The 18,017-nt window shown below is 39.1% G+C and overlaps 2 protein-coding genes across 3 annotated transcripts in view; one reads left to right on the top strand and one right to left on the bottom strand.

Moving 5' to 3' along the window:
• LOC145245864 (glycerol-3-phosphate acyltransferase 1, mitochondrial-like) overlaps positions 1 to 18,017 on the bottom strand; it is a 130,392-nt gene that overhangs the window by 95,228 nt on the left and 17,147 nt on the right. The window contains exon 1 of one of the 2 annotated variants that reach the window (XM_080107572.1): positions 4,282 to 4,416. The exons of the other annotated variant lie outside the window; for it this stretch is intronic. The gene's annotated coding sequence lies outside the window, so the exon portion shown is untranslated. Of the gene's footprint in view, positions 1 to 4,281; positions 4,417 to 18,017 lie in introns of those variants that run through there. 2 annotated transcript variants of the gene reach the window in all.
• LOC145245865 (uncharacterized) lies at positions 4,531 to 16,490 on the top strand. The gene is made up of 2 exons (XM_080107573.1): positions 4,531 to 4,601; positions 15,780 to 16,490. The coding sequence occupies exon 2, from the start codon at positions 15,818 to 15,820 to the stop codon at positions 16,343 to 16,345; it is 528 nt and encodes a 175-aa protein (XP_079963699.1). The 5' UTR covers positions 4,531 to 4,601; positions 15,780 to 15,817; the 3' UTR covers positions 16,346 to 16,490.

Here is an 18,017-nt window from a genome sequence, read left to right as displayed (position 1 = left end):
CATGGCAGGTGCTCGTCTGAGCTCCAATCTCTGGTCCCCCCTCGCCAATCTTTTATGCAAAACACCCGTCTAGCTGAATCCACTGTCAAAAACTTTCCCCACTCTTTATCTATGCCTAAATCAAAACGTAAATTCCATGAACAAAGCTTCTTTCTTAGAACTGCACACCTGTGGAACTGTTCCGTCTGCCTGCTTCCCACCTGACTACAACCTGGATGTCCTCAAGTCCAACGTAAACAAATTCCTGATGAACCGCCCCCTTAAGTAGACACTTTATTAAATCTCCAGACTAATGTACTGTACTTACAATAACCCTTATCCCCGAGTGGCTTCCGGGCCTTGATAAGTGGTGACCACCTTGTAAAAAAAAAAAAAAAAAAAAGCATTTGCTTATTCTCATGGCTATGGTACTCTCCAGAGTGTGTTTTCTTTGTCTAATCATTGTGACTATCTGAACCCCACTCACAGGAAAGTTTAGTGGATCCTATATAGCTAAACCACTGACCTTCAACATCGCTAGGAGTTTCCAGTCTGCAGATTTGCTTGTTTCGATCTTAAGTCAACATTTTATCCCCCCCCCCCCCCGATTGACAGAGATTGAACCATTCCTGTAATGATCCAGTCTCTATTGATTTTGCAGTAAGGGGAGTTTAGTTTTGTGCAGTTATGGGAGGTCCACCCTCCCAGGCATTGCATTCTCTCTTTAAGGGGGTTAGTTTATTGCTAATCATCTGAGGCACCCTTACCAGGGAATGTCAATAGGGCTGCCCGGGCACTTTTTGCAGCCCAGAGTGCCTTTCCTCTGGGACGCTGACTTCTGAATCTTAGTTTCTAATTCTGGTAGCAGAGTTCTTGCAGTGGGAGAGAACTAAAAAGATTTTTTTTTTTTTTCAGCATATCTTTCTCCATGGCAACAGAGGGCTTCTGCCTCTTCAAGGATGAAGATGGGGTTGACTATGAAAGGTGACAGTAAGGGGAACGCATTTTCGTTCTTTTATTTTCTTTTATGGAAGAGTGTGGCATAAAATAATATATGGAGAAAGCAAAGGAGAGGATACTTTCCTTTTTATTAAACTAAGTGAGGTCAGCTAGTACTTTCTATCCCAGAAGAAAGTGATGATGATGTGGGGGGCATTTTAGGAAGACAATTTTCATAAGCTGTAGGAGTGTCAGTTGCTATATCAACCCTTTTCTTTTTTTGCTTACAATCTTTTTTTTTAAGTGGATTAATTTTAGGTATTTTTCCGGTTCATGTCCACTTGTTTTATTTGAGAGGAGTGGGGTCAAGATCTGTTAAGCTGTGGAAGGCGGAGATTCAGGTATTGAAACTTCCACCTCTCTAACTGCTCTATAGTTAATGCCTATTTTTTGTTATTTGGAAGTGGGAGAGAAGAAATGATGGATTGCCAACCCTTAACCCAATAGGATCTTCTGGGTTGTATCCTAGGTGTTCTCCCACCTTATTCTTGACCAAGTCAAGAGTTGACCAAGGTACTTCTTTTTAAGGGCATGTAAAAAGACACACACACAGAATTTTATCTAAAACCCGGTTTTCTCCAAAATTTTGGCCATATCTAATATCCTGTGGTCATGATTAAGAGCCCGTGACCAAAATATAAGACTAGTTCAAAATATGACAAACTGATACTCAAGCAGAACATGAACCAGATTGAAATAACGTTTAGAAAACCCATACTTTAACATAGGGAGGGTAGAGGGCTTGTTAACTATTCTGTACTCTCACTTAAATTAATAAACAAAAAGATACTGGAAAAATTGAACTCCAATTGAAAATCAAAATTGAAAACTGAGACAGTTCGTATTCTTACTGACAAACTAAATCACCAAATGGTTGTGTTCGGTAAACTGAACAGAATGCAGTAGTGCTGCAATAGAGATGGCATTTTCGTCAAGTGTTCATAACTTTGACAGTCGAATTTACAGGTAGCGAAAATGGGTTTGTATTACTATACACAGATTCAAAAAGTTGTCATAAAATAAACAAATAAATATATATATAACAAATGTTTTCAAAGGCAAGATAGAAAGGCAAGATAGGTTACTTTTCTACCTAACTGGATATTTTTTAGTGTTTTTATTTAATGTAACATGTTTATTCAGCTTGAAAAACAATGTTTTACGGGACTGCATGCGGCTATCTGCATGAATAAGTTGCGATCCTCATAAAATATACTGTCATTTCGTCATTTAACGGTACAAATCTCAGTTTTTATAATTTAAACTCGATAAAACGTGCGTCTTTCGCGGAAAGACGCAGTACCTTTATTTATGACGTTAGTATTTGCCTCTTTCCCGCCGTGAGAAGATGCGACACAAGGTCGGAAAGTGGAAATTAAAAAGTCCGCGCCCAAGCGGAAGGGAGCATCCTGGCCTACAAAAATGCCTAAGCAGCCCTGTCGACATTCCCCGATGACGCTTTAGATTACTTTCGACAGGTTTGAACTTTCACCTTTTTTTTTTTTTTTTGATAAAACTTGCGGAGAATGCTGTTTTACGGTTGTTGTATAAATGGAAGGAAATTTAAATTACGTTCCGTTTTAAATTCGGTACATTTTTACATTACGTCCAACTCATCGTTCGCATTCGACATGTCAACTTCGTAGGTTTTCGGGCATGCTGACAATGGCAAGGTTAGGGGTGTCGGAATCTATTAACATTTATTGCTAGCTGGTTTTTGACCTTTAAGTATATTTATTTATTTTTAGCTCTTTAAATCAAGTGGTGCAAGGTGCATGCCTGCCTAGTTTGAAGTAATTTCCATTAAAAAAATAATAATAATAATTTCTCAAAGTGAAAAGGTAAAGCCTGGGATGGGAAGTCCTCCTAGAACTTCAGAAACCATACCTAAGACTTGACACACACAAATGTCAGTGCGCTAGATTACCAACTAAACACCTGCCTTTAAAATGTTGATTTCCGGGTGTTTTGAAATCGAATACACGTGGGCAAAAGCAACCATGTCGACAAGCGAAAACACAAGCGAAAACACAGGGATAATGAAGGTCTTAAAAACGATTTATCGGCGAAAATTTTAAGTGTGATATTCGTTCAAAACGGAGCAGAATACCCGCAAAAATTAACTTTTTTTAAGGTAAGTCCTTTGTTGATACTTTAGCGCACTTTGACAAAAAAGACACTTAACTCAAATGATTAAAACTATCGGACTGATTGTCGAGAACGTATTCGCGCCTTGGTATGAACAACAAGCAATACCCTTAAGACTGGATTGACTCACCAGGAATTTCTTTAGATTTGTGAAAATAAATAAAAAAGATACTTTTGTATTTATTGTAGTTAGAAATCCATTCTAAACATAAAGGGAGAGGGTTTTGTAACTATTCTGAACATTCACCTAACAATTTAATAACAAAAAATAATTTTTACGATAACTTGAAAATACTATTTAAAAATAGTGCGGTATAATAAGTGCCTATACGCGCGCACACAAAATGATATCACATTTTATTATTATTATTATTTCAAAAGAAAAGGCACAATGCGTCTGTGGGTAGACTGTGGGTAAATTTTCATGCTTTTCTGCTCCCCAATGAATTGAAATTTTAGAAAACTCCATAAATTTAAAATGAAACTCAATATAATTTTTTAGTGTACAATCAAATCGAAACGATTGAAAACATATATATATATATATATATATATATATATATATATATATATATATATATTTATTTGTATACATATGTTTCTGATTAAAAAAGAAACAAAAATAGTACTTACGGAGTATTTTATAGTATTTTCAAGTTAAATTCAAGTTTTACGGTATCTTGTTTATTAAATTGTTAGGTGGAAATACAGACAAGATACAACACACTCTCCCCAATGTATTCCTAACGTTATTACTTTACTTCAGCACAATCCGTATTCTACATAATTACAACAAAAATATTCTGTATTAATTTTATGACGACTTACATTAGTCGCGTGCATTTCTCAATGACAACCCACATGGCCTTCAGGTTATCCCGAATTTGACATACCTGCTCTTAAATAATTTAAGTGACTAAAATAGGAATTTGCCAGATATAAACTACGTAACTGAATGCAAGTCAAATTTTTATTCAGAAAATAGTTTATTATTAAACCACCAATTTATAGAATTAAACAAAATCGAACGCGCTTTATAGGTGATGATCAGGGGAATCGGTTTCATATCTAAAACAATCTTTGATTATCTTAAAATCGAGTGTAATTTGCCAAAATAAATACGAAAGAAAGAAGAAAAAAATCGTATATACATACGTTATATATGTCAGTCGGGTAAATATATTCCAGGTAAAATAAAAGCCAGACAGATGTAAAGTTTATGAATATTGAAGATAGACGGATTAATGGGAAGCTGTTGCTACCGATTCACTATGCATAAAGAGAAATAATGAATGGAAAGAAAGAAAAGGAAGTATGAAAATCACTGAACACCCACGTGTCAGACAGACACAAATATATTAGCCAGTGCACTTCCGGTTGGAGTCACAAGGGCATCGGCTATATTATTGAACGTCCTAGATTAGCGTTCGTTTCAGATATCAATTCAAGTGAAAGAAAAGAAAGGCACATTATCGGTAATTTTTTATTTTTTATTTTTTACTCACGTTCACCCCAAACAAAACATTGCCAATTGGATGTAAGGAGCTACTATTTTGTACCATACCTAGGAAAGATTAACAAGATGTTGGTTTACGTTACATTTAAACTTCTGCATATCGGTACAGCCAAGGAAGCAGGTAACAGGAAGGGAATTCCAAAGTCTAGCTGTTTGAGGGAAGAAACTATCAGAATAGAAAGCTTTCTGGCATTTAGGGGCCTCAACAGTGAAGGGGTGATATTTTGAAGCAAGTTGGGTTATTCCGTGTCAAATCATCCAAGGCTTGACACACATATCCATAGATCTGGCGGTAGTTCCTATTTACAATGCCTCCCCACGGGACAGAGTTAGACACCAGGGTCGTTTTTTAACGTGGAGAAAAGGAATAAAAATTGTCTCAGTCGTGAAGGATTTCTCCTCCACGGACAGAGAACAAGAAATTGAAGTGCAGCATCTGAAGAACAGATACTACACTTTGATCTTGTCCCGAAGGCCAATCTGGCGTAGTTTGCACTACAGATAGACAATATAGAAAACTAAGAAATTCTGGAAATTTGAGCACGTAATTCGAAGCAGTTTCTGATTTAGAGCATTTTTCGCTTTGGCTTAAATTACATGATGCGATGCGTTGATGCGACGCCTGGGCGACAATTTTGTGATGTCATCTCTTTGTATATTTTCTGATTGGAAGACTGTACGACCCTGAAAATTCACTTAGTTAAGTTTTTTGACCCAAGGAATCCAAAAATAGTTTCAGATTTGTTAAAAAAAAAAAATGAAGCCTTATATAGATACTAGCCTGGGTGCCCGGGTGTTTGGAGGTGTGTGTTGAGCAAATTAAAAAAAAAAAAAGAAAAGTTTTTTTTTTTTCAAGTGGTAGTAGGTAGGCAGGCTTCAACCTGCAACGCGAAGGAGGAAAAGAATGTGAAAAAAGAAAAACGTGATGCCTTTGCTGTTGTGCCCATCACCAAACAGGAAGTGACGTAGAATTAAATTAACGCTAGTCAATCAAAGAGAGAGAATATCTGTGTAAAAAGCGACCTCTCCCTGTAAAAAAAAGTGCCTAGTTCAGGGTGAAGGGATTAATGTTTTTAGCCAATTTTTCGATATTTGTCGTCTGAAGGGTCGAGCTTCCAAACGATACCTATCTCGGGGAAAATCCGTCGCCTCTGTTGAAAGTTTTAGGCAGACATACATACATTTAAACAAACAGGTGAGATTTATATTATAGACTAGCGGGGGCGCCCAGCGTTGCTCGGGTGTAAAAAAAAAAAAATAAAAAAAATAATTGGTAGGGAGGCAGGCTCGAACCCGAAGCCTTGAGACAAATAGTCTGACAACTTACCATGACGCTACACGGGCAGAGAAGTGAGGAAGGGTGAAATTAAACGTATAAAAAAGCAGGTGCTTAAACAAACATGAGCATATGGTTTTCTAGGTCAAACATCACGCCATAGTAGTAGAGAAAATGAAATCACAGTGTGAATTTTGTAACATAAGATTCAGACGACCTTGTTTTGTACATTGGAGATATTATAATCTAGACAGTATATAAAAAGTTGTAAGATTTAGTGAACCCCTCCGAGCCCCCCCCCAAGCCTTTGGCAGACACACAAAAAAATGCACACACAAACACACACACACACACATTTTCGCTTTTATATTAGCGAGGGGTACCCGGCGTTGCGCGGGTGTTTGTAGGGGTGTGTGGTGTTAAATAAAAAAGAAGCGGGGGGGGGGGAGGGGGTTAGGATCGAAGCCGAACCCCTAAGGCGAAGTTTGAAAATAAAATTGGCCAGCCAGAAGTGAAAGATGTTTGAAAGTCGTCGAGCGTTACAACGACGACGATGTAAGCATTGTTATAAGCGAAGTAAGAAAAGAAAACAACGTTTTAATTAAGCGGGGGGAGGGGGGGGGGAAACAGAAAAAAAAAATAACGTAAGGCAAACGAACGATTAAAACAGAAAAATGAACGAACGTTACGTGAAAAATGGCTTAAATAATAGAGGGTTCAAGATTTTGATTTTTTTTTTTTTTTTTTTACACAGTGATCACCACTTATCAAGGCCCGGAAGCCACTCAGGGATAAGGGTTATTGCAAGTACATTACGTTAGTGTGGAGATTTGATGAAGTGTTTACTTAAGGGGGCGGTTCATTAGGAATTTGTTAACATTGGACTTGAAGACATCCAAGTTGTAGTCTGGTGGGAAGCAGGCAAACGGAACAGAGTTCCACAGGCGTGCAGTTCTAAGAAAGAAGCTTTGTTCATGGAATCCGCGTTTTGATTTAGGCACACATATAGAGTGGGGGAAATTTTTCACAATGGATTCAGCTTTTTCGTGAAAGATTGGCGAGGGGAGACCAGAGATTGTAGTTCAGACGAGCACCTGCCATGGAAATAACGATAAAACAAGGATAGGCTCGCAACGTCTCTTCTGTGGGAGAGAGGTTGAAGGGTAGAGAAAAGGGCATCCCCCACTAAGCCACAAAAAGTCTATTTTGTACTCTGTCAAGGCAGGATAGGCTGTTTTTAGCAGCTCCTGCCCAGATATGGCAACAGTATTCCATCCTTGGATGTACTTGGCTTTTATATAGATAGAGAATTGCATCAGTAGTGAGATATCTTCTGGAGCGGTAGAAGGATCCCACCATCTTTCCAGCGACCTTGGCAACAGACTTGATGTATGTGTTCCATTTCAGATCAGGAGTAAAGGTCAAACCCAGAAGCTTGTCAAAACACGGGGCCTCACCCAGACGAGAGCCATCCATCACAATTGATGCCAGATGGGGATCAGAGCATTGATGATGTAAGGATATGAGTTTGGTTTTAGATGCATTAAAGCTAACCAGCCACATCTTCCCCCACTGAACCATGCGTTCGAGATCAGAGGAGAGAGAATCAGAGAGAACTTTGTCATTTACAGCCTTTGATGTGTTGTCGTAGATGGTCGTGTCATCAGCATAGATGTCAACGAATGATTTAAGTATGGTATGTGTTTAGGGAGGTCATTGATGTAGATCAGGAAGAGAGTTGGGCCTAGGATTGACCCCTGAGGGACTCCAGCATTTATATTGCAGGCCTCCGATTTTTATCGATCTACCACTACTCTTATGAGCCTATCGGAGAGAAATGATTTAATGATTGAGAAAACATTTCCAGTTATACCGTAGCTGGAAATCTTGTGAAGTAGACCCTTATGCCATACTTTGTCGAAGGCCTTTGATATGTCAAGAGCAATTGCCCTAGAAAGGAAGCCTTTGTCAAGAGATTCATTAATCCTGTGGGATATAACCGTCAGCACATCTGCAGTAGATCTTGCAGAGCGGAAACCATATTGTGTGTCACTAAGAAGGTTATTCCTGCTGAGGTGGTTGACTATTTCTCTATTTAATATGAATTCCAGCAACTTACTCATAACACACAGGAGACTTATTGGTCTGTACTGAGAGGGAGATGACTTATCACCTGAATGCTTAAATATAGGGCAAACTGATGAGGTCTTCCAGGGAGGCGGAAAGCACTTCTCCTTAAGACAGCGCTTAAACAGTAAGTACGGGAGCAAGTTCTGGTTGAAGCTTTTTTAACACTATAATTTATCAGGGCCAGTTGCTTTACTGGAATCTAGGTTCTTGATTATCTTGGCGACCTCATGCACAGATATTTGTATGTTACCTAGCTTGTTCTGTGTTATAGGAGGAAATATGGGGAGTTGATGCCCTTCGTCGCATAGGGTAGAATTAGCTGCCAAGTTCTTTGCAAATAGTTTAGCCTTGTCTGACGCTGACGAGATGACCTCTGGTCCATTGATAATGGTTGGGATAGAACGCACACTTCTGTTCAGGATCCTATTTTTTATTTGCCAAAACTGGTGGGAACCAAGCCGCTGATCAGCTACCTTGGATTTAACAGACTGGGCATATAGCTCTCTTGCATTTTTTATTACTCTTTTACAGTGGTTGCTGGCAGTCCTGAAAGCAGCTTTAGTCTCAGTGCATCTATTACATTGGTAGCTATGGAAAAAGTGATTTCTGTGTGCGATAGCAGCAGCACATTCTGGGGAGAACCATGGCTGGCTGTTAGGTTTTTGTTGGAATTTTTTAGATGGTATGAATTGGTCTATGCCTACAATTAACCATTCGGTCAGGTCTGATACTATAGAGGACACTTCCTTTTTAAACATGGAGTGCAGAGGTAAATCAGATATGAATGTATGGAAGCTATCCCAGTCAGCTATAGAGTATCGGTATACAGTACGGTGGAGGGGTACGTCTGGGGGCTTCTTACACTTCGTTTTTATCTTAACTGATACGACGGAGTGGTCGCAGGATCCTAGAGGAGAATGAACGGAACATGAACATAGCTCAGAGGAAGTTGAGAGAAAAAGGTCTAGGAGGCTTGCATATTGACCGGGTGTATCGGGCACACGGGTGGGTTCACGAACAATCTGAGTGAGGTCATAAGCAATGGCAAAATCATGACAAAACCTCCCCTCATCATCTGTCTTATTTGAATGGGTCAGCCATTCCACGTTATGGACGTTGAAGTCACCACAGATATGGATGTTAGCCGAGGGATGTGCAGACAGGATGTGGTCTATTTTCTCAGATATGCTCTTAAAGATAGTAACTCTGCTGTTGTGGGGCCTATAGAGGGCAAATATAAATGCAGTGGTGTTAGCAAGTGCAACCCTGAAGCACATATAGGGTAGATTAGGATCTTCTCTAGAGATATCCCTGCCACACGGGAAGCTATCCTTAATGTAGGCACATATTCCATGCCCATGGCGATCTTGGGTGTCAGATTTAGCTGTTAAATTAGAGTATCCGTTAATTATGAACTCATCTAGGGAAGTGGCCGGCCCTATTTCAGTTTCACTTAGAAATAATATGTCCGGTTTTGTCTCCTGTAATTGGGTTTCAACCGCTGGAAGGTTGGAACGTAGACCCCTGATGTTGGAGAAGGAGACCTGGTAGTAGGGGTCTACGTTGGAAGATGGGGTTCTAGGTTTAATCGAGTTTTTATTCTGCAGATATTTCATGTTGAGGTTTTGGGATTTGTGGAATAGGTCGGCATACTTGGTTAGAGCAGTACAGAGAGGGAAACTAAGAGAGAAAAAGACAGGAAAAATTTTTTTTTTTTTTTTGTAGCACACGAAAAGGTAAAGCCGTAACAATTACCCACTAGTATGGCATCGAGAGGCCCCACCAGAGACTACTGCATAGTCCAGATCCACTCACCAAATGGCAATACAGCAGTCCCAGTACTTTGCGCCTGCTGATAAGACAGCCTCCTTAGTGGTTAAAAAAATCGAAAAAAAACAAAAACAAAAACATCTCACACCACGATTTGAACCCAAAACGTTTAGATAATGAACCACGGCCTTAACTACCTGAGCTAAAGCGACGTCTTTAAAGTTTGTTTGGTTTATCAACTATTTAAAGTAAATCAGGTCATGACATCATCTGACGCATGCGTTGTTGACCCTCCCCCCTGTCTAAAATTGTCGATTTCAGGGTGAAAAAGTTAACGTTTTTCTCGTTTTCTACCTAGACATCTCTCTCTCTCTCTCTCTCTGTTTGCGTCTCTCTCTCACTCTCTCTCTCCGTCTGCCTTACTCTAAAGACTGGAAAATGGCGTCTGGCTGTTTTTATTTAAAAAAAAAAATTCAATCGTTAATATTTTTTGTAAGCATATTTTTTTTAAACTTCACATGTTTGGCTTGGCTTTAATTTTCGTTTAACTATCGTATCTAACTATATTGAATGTGGTAATAACTTTGTTAACGTTGCCATAGCGTAGAAGTTCATAGTTTAGCTTTAATTAATTTTTTTTTACCGATAACAACATTTTTAAATTGTAAATTCAGACCGCCATTAGAGCATGCTAACGTCAAGATCACGTGACATGACTCAGCGGGTTTTAAATACAAGTTGACCCAAAATAAACGGCCGCGTGTATACTTTATGTAGAAGAGTTGGCGGCCGTATTTTTTGGGGCAGTTATAAATCGATTTAAAAATATGTAATGTTTAACATTAAAATGTCACTTTTTTGGCCCCCCCCCCCACCTGCAGAAAATCGATCAGTTGACGCACTTCTGATGGTCACTTTGGGCCAATTTTTCGATATTTGTCGTCCGGAAGGTAGGGCTTTCATATGAGACCAAGTCTGTGAATTTTTGTTCCGTCGGTCGAAAGTTTTTAGCATACACACAAACACACATACATTTTCGCTTTTATATATATAGACTAGCGGGGGGTACCCGGCGTTGCCCGAGTGCTTGTAGGTGTGTGTGTTTGGGAGGGGTAAAGAAGAACAAAAAGGAAACTTAGCCCTGTTTAAATATAAAAAAAACAATAAAAACAGCGATTTTAAAAATGGGGGAAAAAAATAAGGGGGGGGCTTGGTGACAGGTCGGCTTGAACCTGGAGCCTTGAGGCCCATAGGCTGAGCCTGAACACCTGCGCTACAGCAACAGTCAATGTAAGAGTGATTAAAAAGTGAATATCAAACATCACGCTATTCTGCAGTTTTTAATGAGGTCAAATCTTTTTACTGCAGGATAGTTGACGGTGACGTTTACACCAGGTTTAAATCCAATTTCGCTGTTTTTATACTGAAAAGTGAAAGCAACATGCGGTGATCCAAATATGTGGAATATTTATCTTTTGAAAGTCGGGCAAATTAAATAGACAGGCCACCCCCGTTGTTAACTCGTACATATTATGATTTAGAAGTGATATAAAAAGTTTTAAGAAGAAGCGACACCCACGAGAAGGCGTCAGAAAAAAAGCCTTTCTCAGACATACACGAAAACGCACACACACAAACATTTTCGCTTTTATATACATATATATATATATAGAAGATTAAAGGTTTTGGATTTTTCCACGTGCCCAAAAATCAAATAAAAAAGGCGTGTAGTTGGCATGGTAACACATTGATTCTGGACCAAAAATGGTTAAAAGTTCTTTTGTTCACTCAGTTTCTGTTGAAAGTCAGGTATATTTTCGATGAGAATGAAAAATATTCCTTCCCCTATTCGATGTGATAATCAATTTAGACATTTGTTTAAGTCGCCACACCTTAATTTTGGAATAAGCCAGATGTTAAAAATAAACAGGTTCAATTAAATCAGATATTCACAATAAAAATAGTTATCACAAAGGCTTTCTCCATATATTTATCTCACACATTAAATTGTGTCTCCACCAAAAATGGTTAAAAGTGCTTGTTTTGTTCACTCACATTGTCTATTGAAAGTAAAGACTTTTGAAAAAGTCTTAAGACCATTCACAAACTCATTTTCTGCCCGTTTTGACCTCTCCCTTTGTTCCCTTTTCTTATATAAAAAAATGACAATTTTGATAAGGGCTGTTTGTTTAAGTAGGCCCCTCTCTGAGCAAGCATACTATTTGATACACAAAAACAAACTTAAACTATCCCCTGAGAAGTACCCTAATGGAAAGCAACTAGTTTCGATCTGTCCGGGGTTAAGGGGAGTAGCCATTCATGCCAAATTCCAGAAATTTCATCTTCAAACAGGCGTCCGTTAAAAAAAGTTGAACATCTGTACTATAAATCTCACCTGTCTGTTTAAATGCATGTATGTAAGTTTGTATGTCTGCTTAAAACTTTTGACAGAGGCGATGGATTTTCGCAAGATCGGTATCCTTTTGAAACTCGACCCTTCAGACGACAAATATCGAAAAATTGGCTAAAACATTAATTCCTTCACCCTCAACTGGGCAGTTATCTACAAGGACGGTCGTTTTTTTTTTCGCTGATATTTTTGCAAGTCATTCAAACCTTGCATCAACGACGCGCATAAAAGATGTTATTTTGACTGCCCGTTACGTCACCATCGCGGTAAGCACATCGACAAGACCGTTTGCTTTTTTCACCTCTTTTTCCTCTGGCTTGCTTAGTACTCCTATTTATTTATTATTTTTTTTTTGCTCAACCAACACCCTTACACACACCTCTACTTTCTTCTCCGCCTTCGTATCATGGGTTCGAGCCTGCTTAATACAACATTTTTTTTTTTTTTTCGCTCAACACACACCTCCAAACACCCGGGTAATGCCGGGCACCCAGGCTAGTGTAAAAATAAAGATAAAACAGTTGCAGTGATTCAGAAAATAGTGGATTTCACAACTAAAGTCAGCATTCAACATTTTATATGTGCAGTGTTCTTTATGCCATTGAGATGCAGAAATCGTTTTTTGATAAGCTATTGACAAGTTATTGTGTATGTTCTTTCGGTACATGTTGTTGGGGATACAACACAAAGATTTTTCCTGATGGGAACAAACCATGTATCATCAATCTGTGGCCAACTGAATGCCTTGCGTCGTCCATGCAGATGCATGAACTTGACAGTTACATTACCTTCCTCTTTTATTTCATTTACTAGCGAGGGGTACCCGGCATTGCCTGGGTGTTTGGAGGTGTGTGGGGGGTAAAAAAAAAAAAAGTAAGTATGAGGATCGAACCCGAACCATTGAGGCAAAGTTGTAAATTAAAGTGTGAAAAAAAAAAAAACCAGTGCAACGTTAACCATTGCCCCAACACGAAATGCTAACGGAAGCACGTTTGAATTTATTTAATTAGTTGGATTTAGCAGGTGCTCGTTTTAATGAGTTAATGAGGTCAGGTTTGACTGTGGGATAGTATTTACTGCTGAACGTTCCCCCCCCCCCGAAGATGTTATAGGAAAAAGACTAACCCACATGCGGCGAGCGACAAGTATTGAATATTTATCTTCCCGAAATCGACCAAATTAAATAGACAGGCGAGCTTCGTTGTTAACTGTGAGATATTACGATTTGTATGTGATATAAAAAGTTTTAAAAAGTTGTGAACCGACCGACCGCTTCTCTGAAAGAAGCCTTTTGTAGACACACAGAAAAAGCGAACACACATACATACATACATACATTTTCGCTGTTATATTTATAGATGATACCAACCCATCAGAAAGAGTTATAAATACAGGTTATATATTGGATTGATGTCAGAGATAGAAAGAATTGATGGCAAGTTAATCATGAATATCAAGATATAGTTCATCCTCACTGGAGAACTTGTGGCCAATTTGTGATGTTGACAATGGTACAAAATGGTGACTAGCTAATACCTGGCACTGTCTCACCTGGAAAACCTTGCTTCAGGCGATTTTTCACACCTTCCCCATGGTTTCCTTACTGATCGCAAAGAAACAGATGGCAGACAATATGTATGGCTTTATAATCAAGGATTTGATTGTTTAGAGGGCGTTAGAGCAACCCTTTAGCCACATGGGATTTTACTGAACCACCACTTCCATCACAAGGAGATTTTCCATAACTGGTGGCAAAGAAAGCCCACTTGCTTTCAATACCAAAGTCCTCCTTATGTAAGCATAAATTGATGAAATTCTTTTATATTGAGCCCTGCAGCCATCACTGAAGTAAATCATTTTGTTCACATGCGATAATAAGGTCTGGATTAAGTGAACAGTCAGAGTCTCAGTTTGATACACGAATGCAATGTCATGCATGTTGTCAGCGGAAATGAAATTTGCTTAAGCTGCTGATCAGAATCTTGGTAGTAAATCAGGGTGCAATATTCCTTGCTCCAATGAGAACTTTGAATTTCATCTTGTATTAAAAATTGGAAGTCTCCCAGAACAAGGACCTCATTGGAACAAAGATTCTATTTCTTTTGATTCAAGTATCTGGCTTGGCATTTTATAAGATATGAGTGTCTAATAAGATTATCAATGGTGCCAATCAACAGATCTTTATATTCTGCGTATATTGTTTTACGGATACTTAGTGTTACATGGCTGGTTGTGTCCCATGAACTAAAATGAAATTAGTCATTGGGGTTTATATCATACAGTTCCTCATCCAAGAATTTCTGCAATGCTATTCTACCAGGGCAGTTTTCACATGATGCCTCATACAATCTTTGTTAGAAGAATCAAAGACTAACTGAATACCCTTTGCTATCTTCACTTTTTTCACGCGAGCCAATAAGGTAATTTAGGGTTTGTTTCTTAACCCTCGCAAGACCACATGTTTTCACAGAATGCAATGGACAATGAAGGGGGGGGTCAACTTGACCCAGAATTTTAAAAGGTGTATAAACCCTGCGAAACACAAGAAATTGAAACAATTTTATATCCTATGTGTTTGTTAAACTTCTAAGATAAAATATCAACAAAAATTAGCAGCGCTTTGCATTTTGTTGAGGTTCTTTAGTAGCTTCGAAAAAAAAAAAAAAAGTATGGTCAAGCCAAGAAATCTTGTGATTTAAAAAAAAATGCTAATTTTCAGGAATATCAATTTTTGGCCATATTTCATCAAGTTTTGCTACTATATAATCAACTTTTTTTATGTTTTCAGATAGATTCCACATAGTTTTAAGTATCCCCTCATGAAAAGCAATACGTTTTGTATTTTGATCATTTTAGGTCATTTTTATTATTTTGGAATTTCTGAAAAAATTGATAGGAGTTAGTCTCAAGGACACCCCTTGAGAAAAATTATTTTGTAAATTCATGATTTTTTTACACTATATGATAGGTTAGAAATATTCAGGAAGCTATCTAGAAGATCAGAGCAAAAAATTGCATTTTCAGGAAGATATAGACAAAAATTTTAAAAGTTGGGATAAAATGACCCCCCCCCCCCGGTGTTTTGCGGATCAAGATGTTTCTTAATCCAAATTGTTGACTTGAGATAGTACTAGAAGTCTCATAAGATTTTTACCATCCTATTACTTTTTTCTGTATAAAAAAAAGCATACTTTTATCCGGCTTGGTGTTTCCAACCCTCATCAACTAATCTTGAAGACTGCTAAGTCTTTGAAATTGTTACCAGAACGTAACTGTTTTAGCACCTGGCTTATTTGCAAATTTATTCCAAAATTAAGGTGTGAAGTGAGTTTAACAAATGTCTAAATTGATTATCACATCCAATAATGGAGGGGGGGAGTAAATAGGGAATATTTTGCAAATATACCTAACTTTCAACAGACACTGCATGAGCGGAACAAGAACTTTTAACCATTTTTGGTCTAGTGACAATTTATTGTGTCTAAAATAAAAATATATATGAAAAAGTAATGCGTTACTGTAGGAATACATCATCTCCTTTCTATTTTCAGATTGACTGATTGGCTTTTGCGTGACTAACTTATTCTACATGGTGCTACGAACGGGATCGCCGGGCCAGCTCGTTGATTTGGCATCCTGGATCGAATTTTTCGACAAGGCAGGCACTTCCAAAAGTGAGCATGCCCGTTATGCAAAGATCTTCCTGGAAAACCACCAGACAGAAAATACTATTTTGAGCGTTACAGCGGAGCACTTAAGATGCATGGGTATCACAGCCATTGGGGATATCCTTGCAATTATGCAATATGCGGTAAAATATTCCCAGGCTTCTGCAACGCTCCCAGTCCTGCAGCAGACACCCATACCAAATTATAAAGCCACTACAACAGCTCATCTTTCAAGGATCACCACAGACATGACGCCTCAACAATTTCGAAAATTGTGTGTTGACTGGGATGTATATAAGCAACTTACCAACTTACCTACATCACAAGTCGCCACTCAGTTATACAATGCTTGCGATCAAACTGTACAAAATGCGATTGTCAGCTCACATTCGTCGTTCTTTGAATTGGAGGAGGCAGCTTTGTTTAACATTTTGGAGTACACAGAATGACCTTTAGCAATCTTTGTCAGCACGACAATGAAACCATCCAGCAGTTTGTTACTCGTCTTCGTGCTGCTGCCATTGATTGTGCATTTTCCTGTCCAAATTGCCAGAGTGACATTGCTAATGAAAACATCAAAGATCAATTTATACGGGGTATTTCGAATCAACTGCTGCAAACAGACATTCTCGCAAAGGCCAATCAGTTGAAAAGTATTGACCAAATCGTGAACCATGCTGAGGCTTTTGAATCTGCCCTTCGCGATCAAGCCAAGCTACAGACATCGTCTGAAACCTATGCTGCCCGCAGTTCCAATTATCGCAGACAGTGCAAGCAGCCCACAAAGAATTGCATCGGCTGTGGTAGTTCATCTCATGGTGTACTGGGAAAGACACCACGTCACACCAGTTGTCCGGCATGGGGCCAGACCTGTATGAATTGTCATAAGCTCAATCACAACGCCGATGTTTGCTACCGCACTAGTAGGGCAAGTAGCCTCATCGCCATGTCAAATTCTCTGAGCAGCATAAGCAGTTCATTTCCACACCCAATGTGGATGAAGTTACCATGACGCTTACACCAAACTTAAATGGTGCAGAACCAGTGCAACTTTCCGTTTTTCCAGACAGTGGTGCCAATATTTGTCTTGCATATCTCTGCTCTAAAATTCAACTATCACAGTTACGCCTATGCTACAAGAAGATCAGAGCAGTTAGTGAGGGCATGCTAGTCAGTCGGGGGTGGCTGCCGATCACTTTCACTCTCATGAGTCGGTCTACAACACAGCCTCTCTACATTGCTGACAATATTGCAAAATTGTTTTTCAGCAAACAAGGTTGCATGGACTTGGGAATACTCCCACAGTGCTACCCACAACCTATGAAAACTCCTGCACCTCCAGAGCCTGCCGTCCTCATCGCCTCAGCAAACACAGCACGAAGTCCACCACCAAAACGTCCAGAAAAACTACCGTTCTCTCCCACCGAAGACAACATTCCGAAACTGGAAAACTATATCAAGGAAAAGTTTTCCCTAAGTGCATTTAATACTTCTGCTCCATTCCCAGCCTTTTCAATGCCACCAGCCTCTATCCACCTTAAAGACAATGCTAAACCAAAGGCCAGACACATTCTAATCCCAGTTGCGCATCATTGGAAGAAAGAAATGAAAGCGGGGCTGGATAGAGATGTTGCATCGCACACCAGATGCACTTTCTCGTTTTCCTTCCGAACATTCCACAGTGTCATCAATTTTCATGGGACAGCCTACCAATCGAGAAATCAGTGCATCAGCACATTTGCAAAGCCTGGCAAAGTCTATGACAGTTATGGCTGTTGAGAACCTGCCACACGTCACCGTGGAACAAGTCAGCATTGTGGCACAAAATGACCCACAATACAAAGATCTCATTGACATTATTCAGCAGGGTTTTCCCAGGAAACGGGCATTAGTTGAACCTTCTCACCTTCAGGAATATTGGGACGTCCGTGATAAATTGTCTATCATAGATGACCTTGTTCTTTTTGAAGAACGTGTCGTTATTCCTCGCGCTCTTCGCAACAGAGTTTTGATGAATCTTCATTCTGCAAATCAGGGGGTCAGTGCCATGCAGAATCGTGCAAAAGCCTCTGTTTATTGGCCAGGAATCACCAAAAATATTCAGCACCACTGCGACTATTG

The sequence above is a fragment of the Euprymna scolopes genome, chromosome 23 (assembly GCF_053919585.1).
Source record: "Euprymna scolopes isolate OS-2025 chromosome 23, ASM5391958v1, whole genome shotgun sequence".
NCBI classification, from domain to species: Eukaryota; Metazoa; Mollusca; class Cephalopoda; order Sepiida; family Sepiolidae; genus Euprymna; species Euprymna scolopes.
Note: the sequence above shows the minus strand (reverse complement) of the source record. Positions and strands in the feature narration are given on the sequence as shown.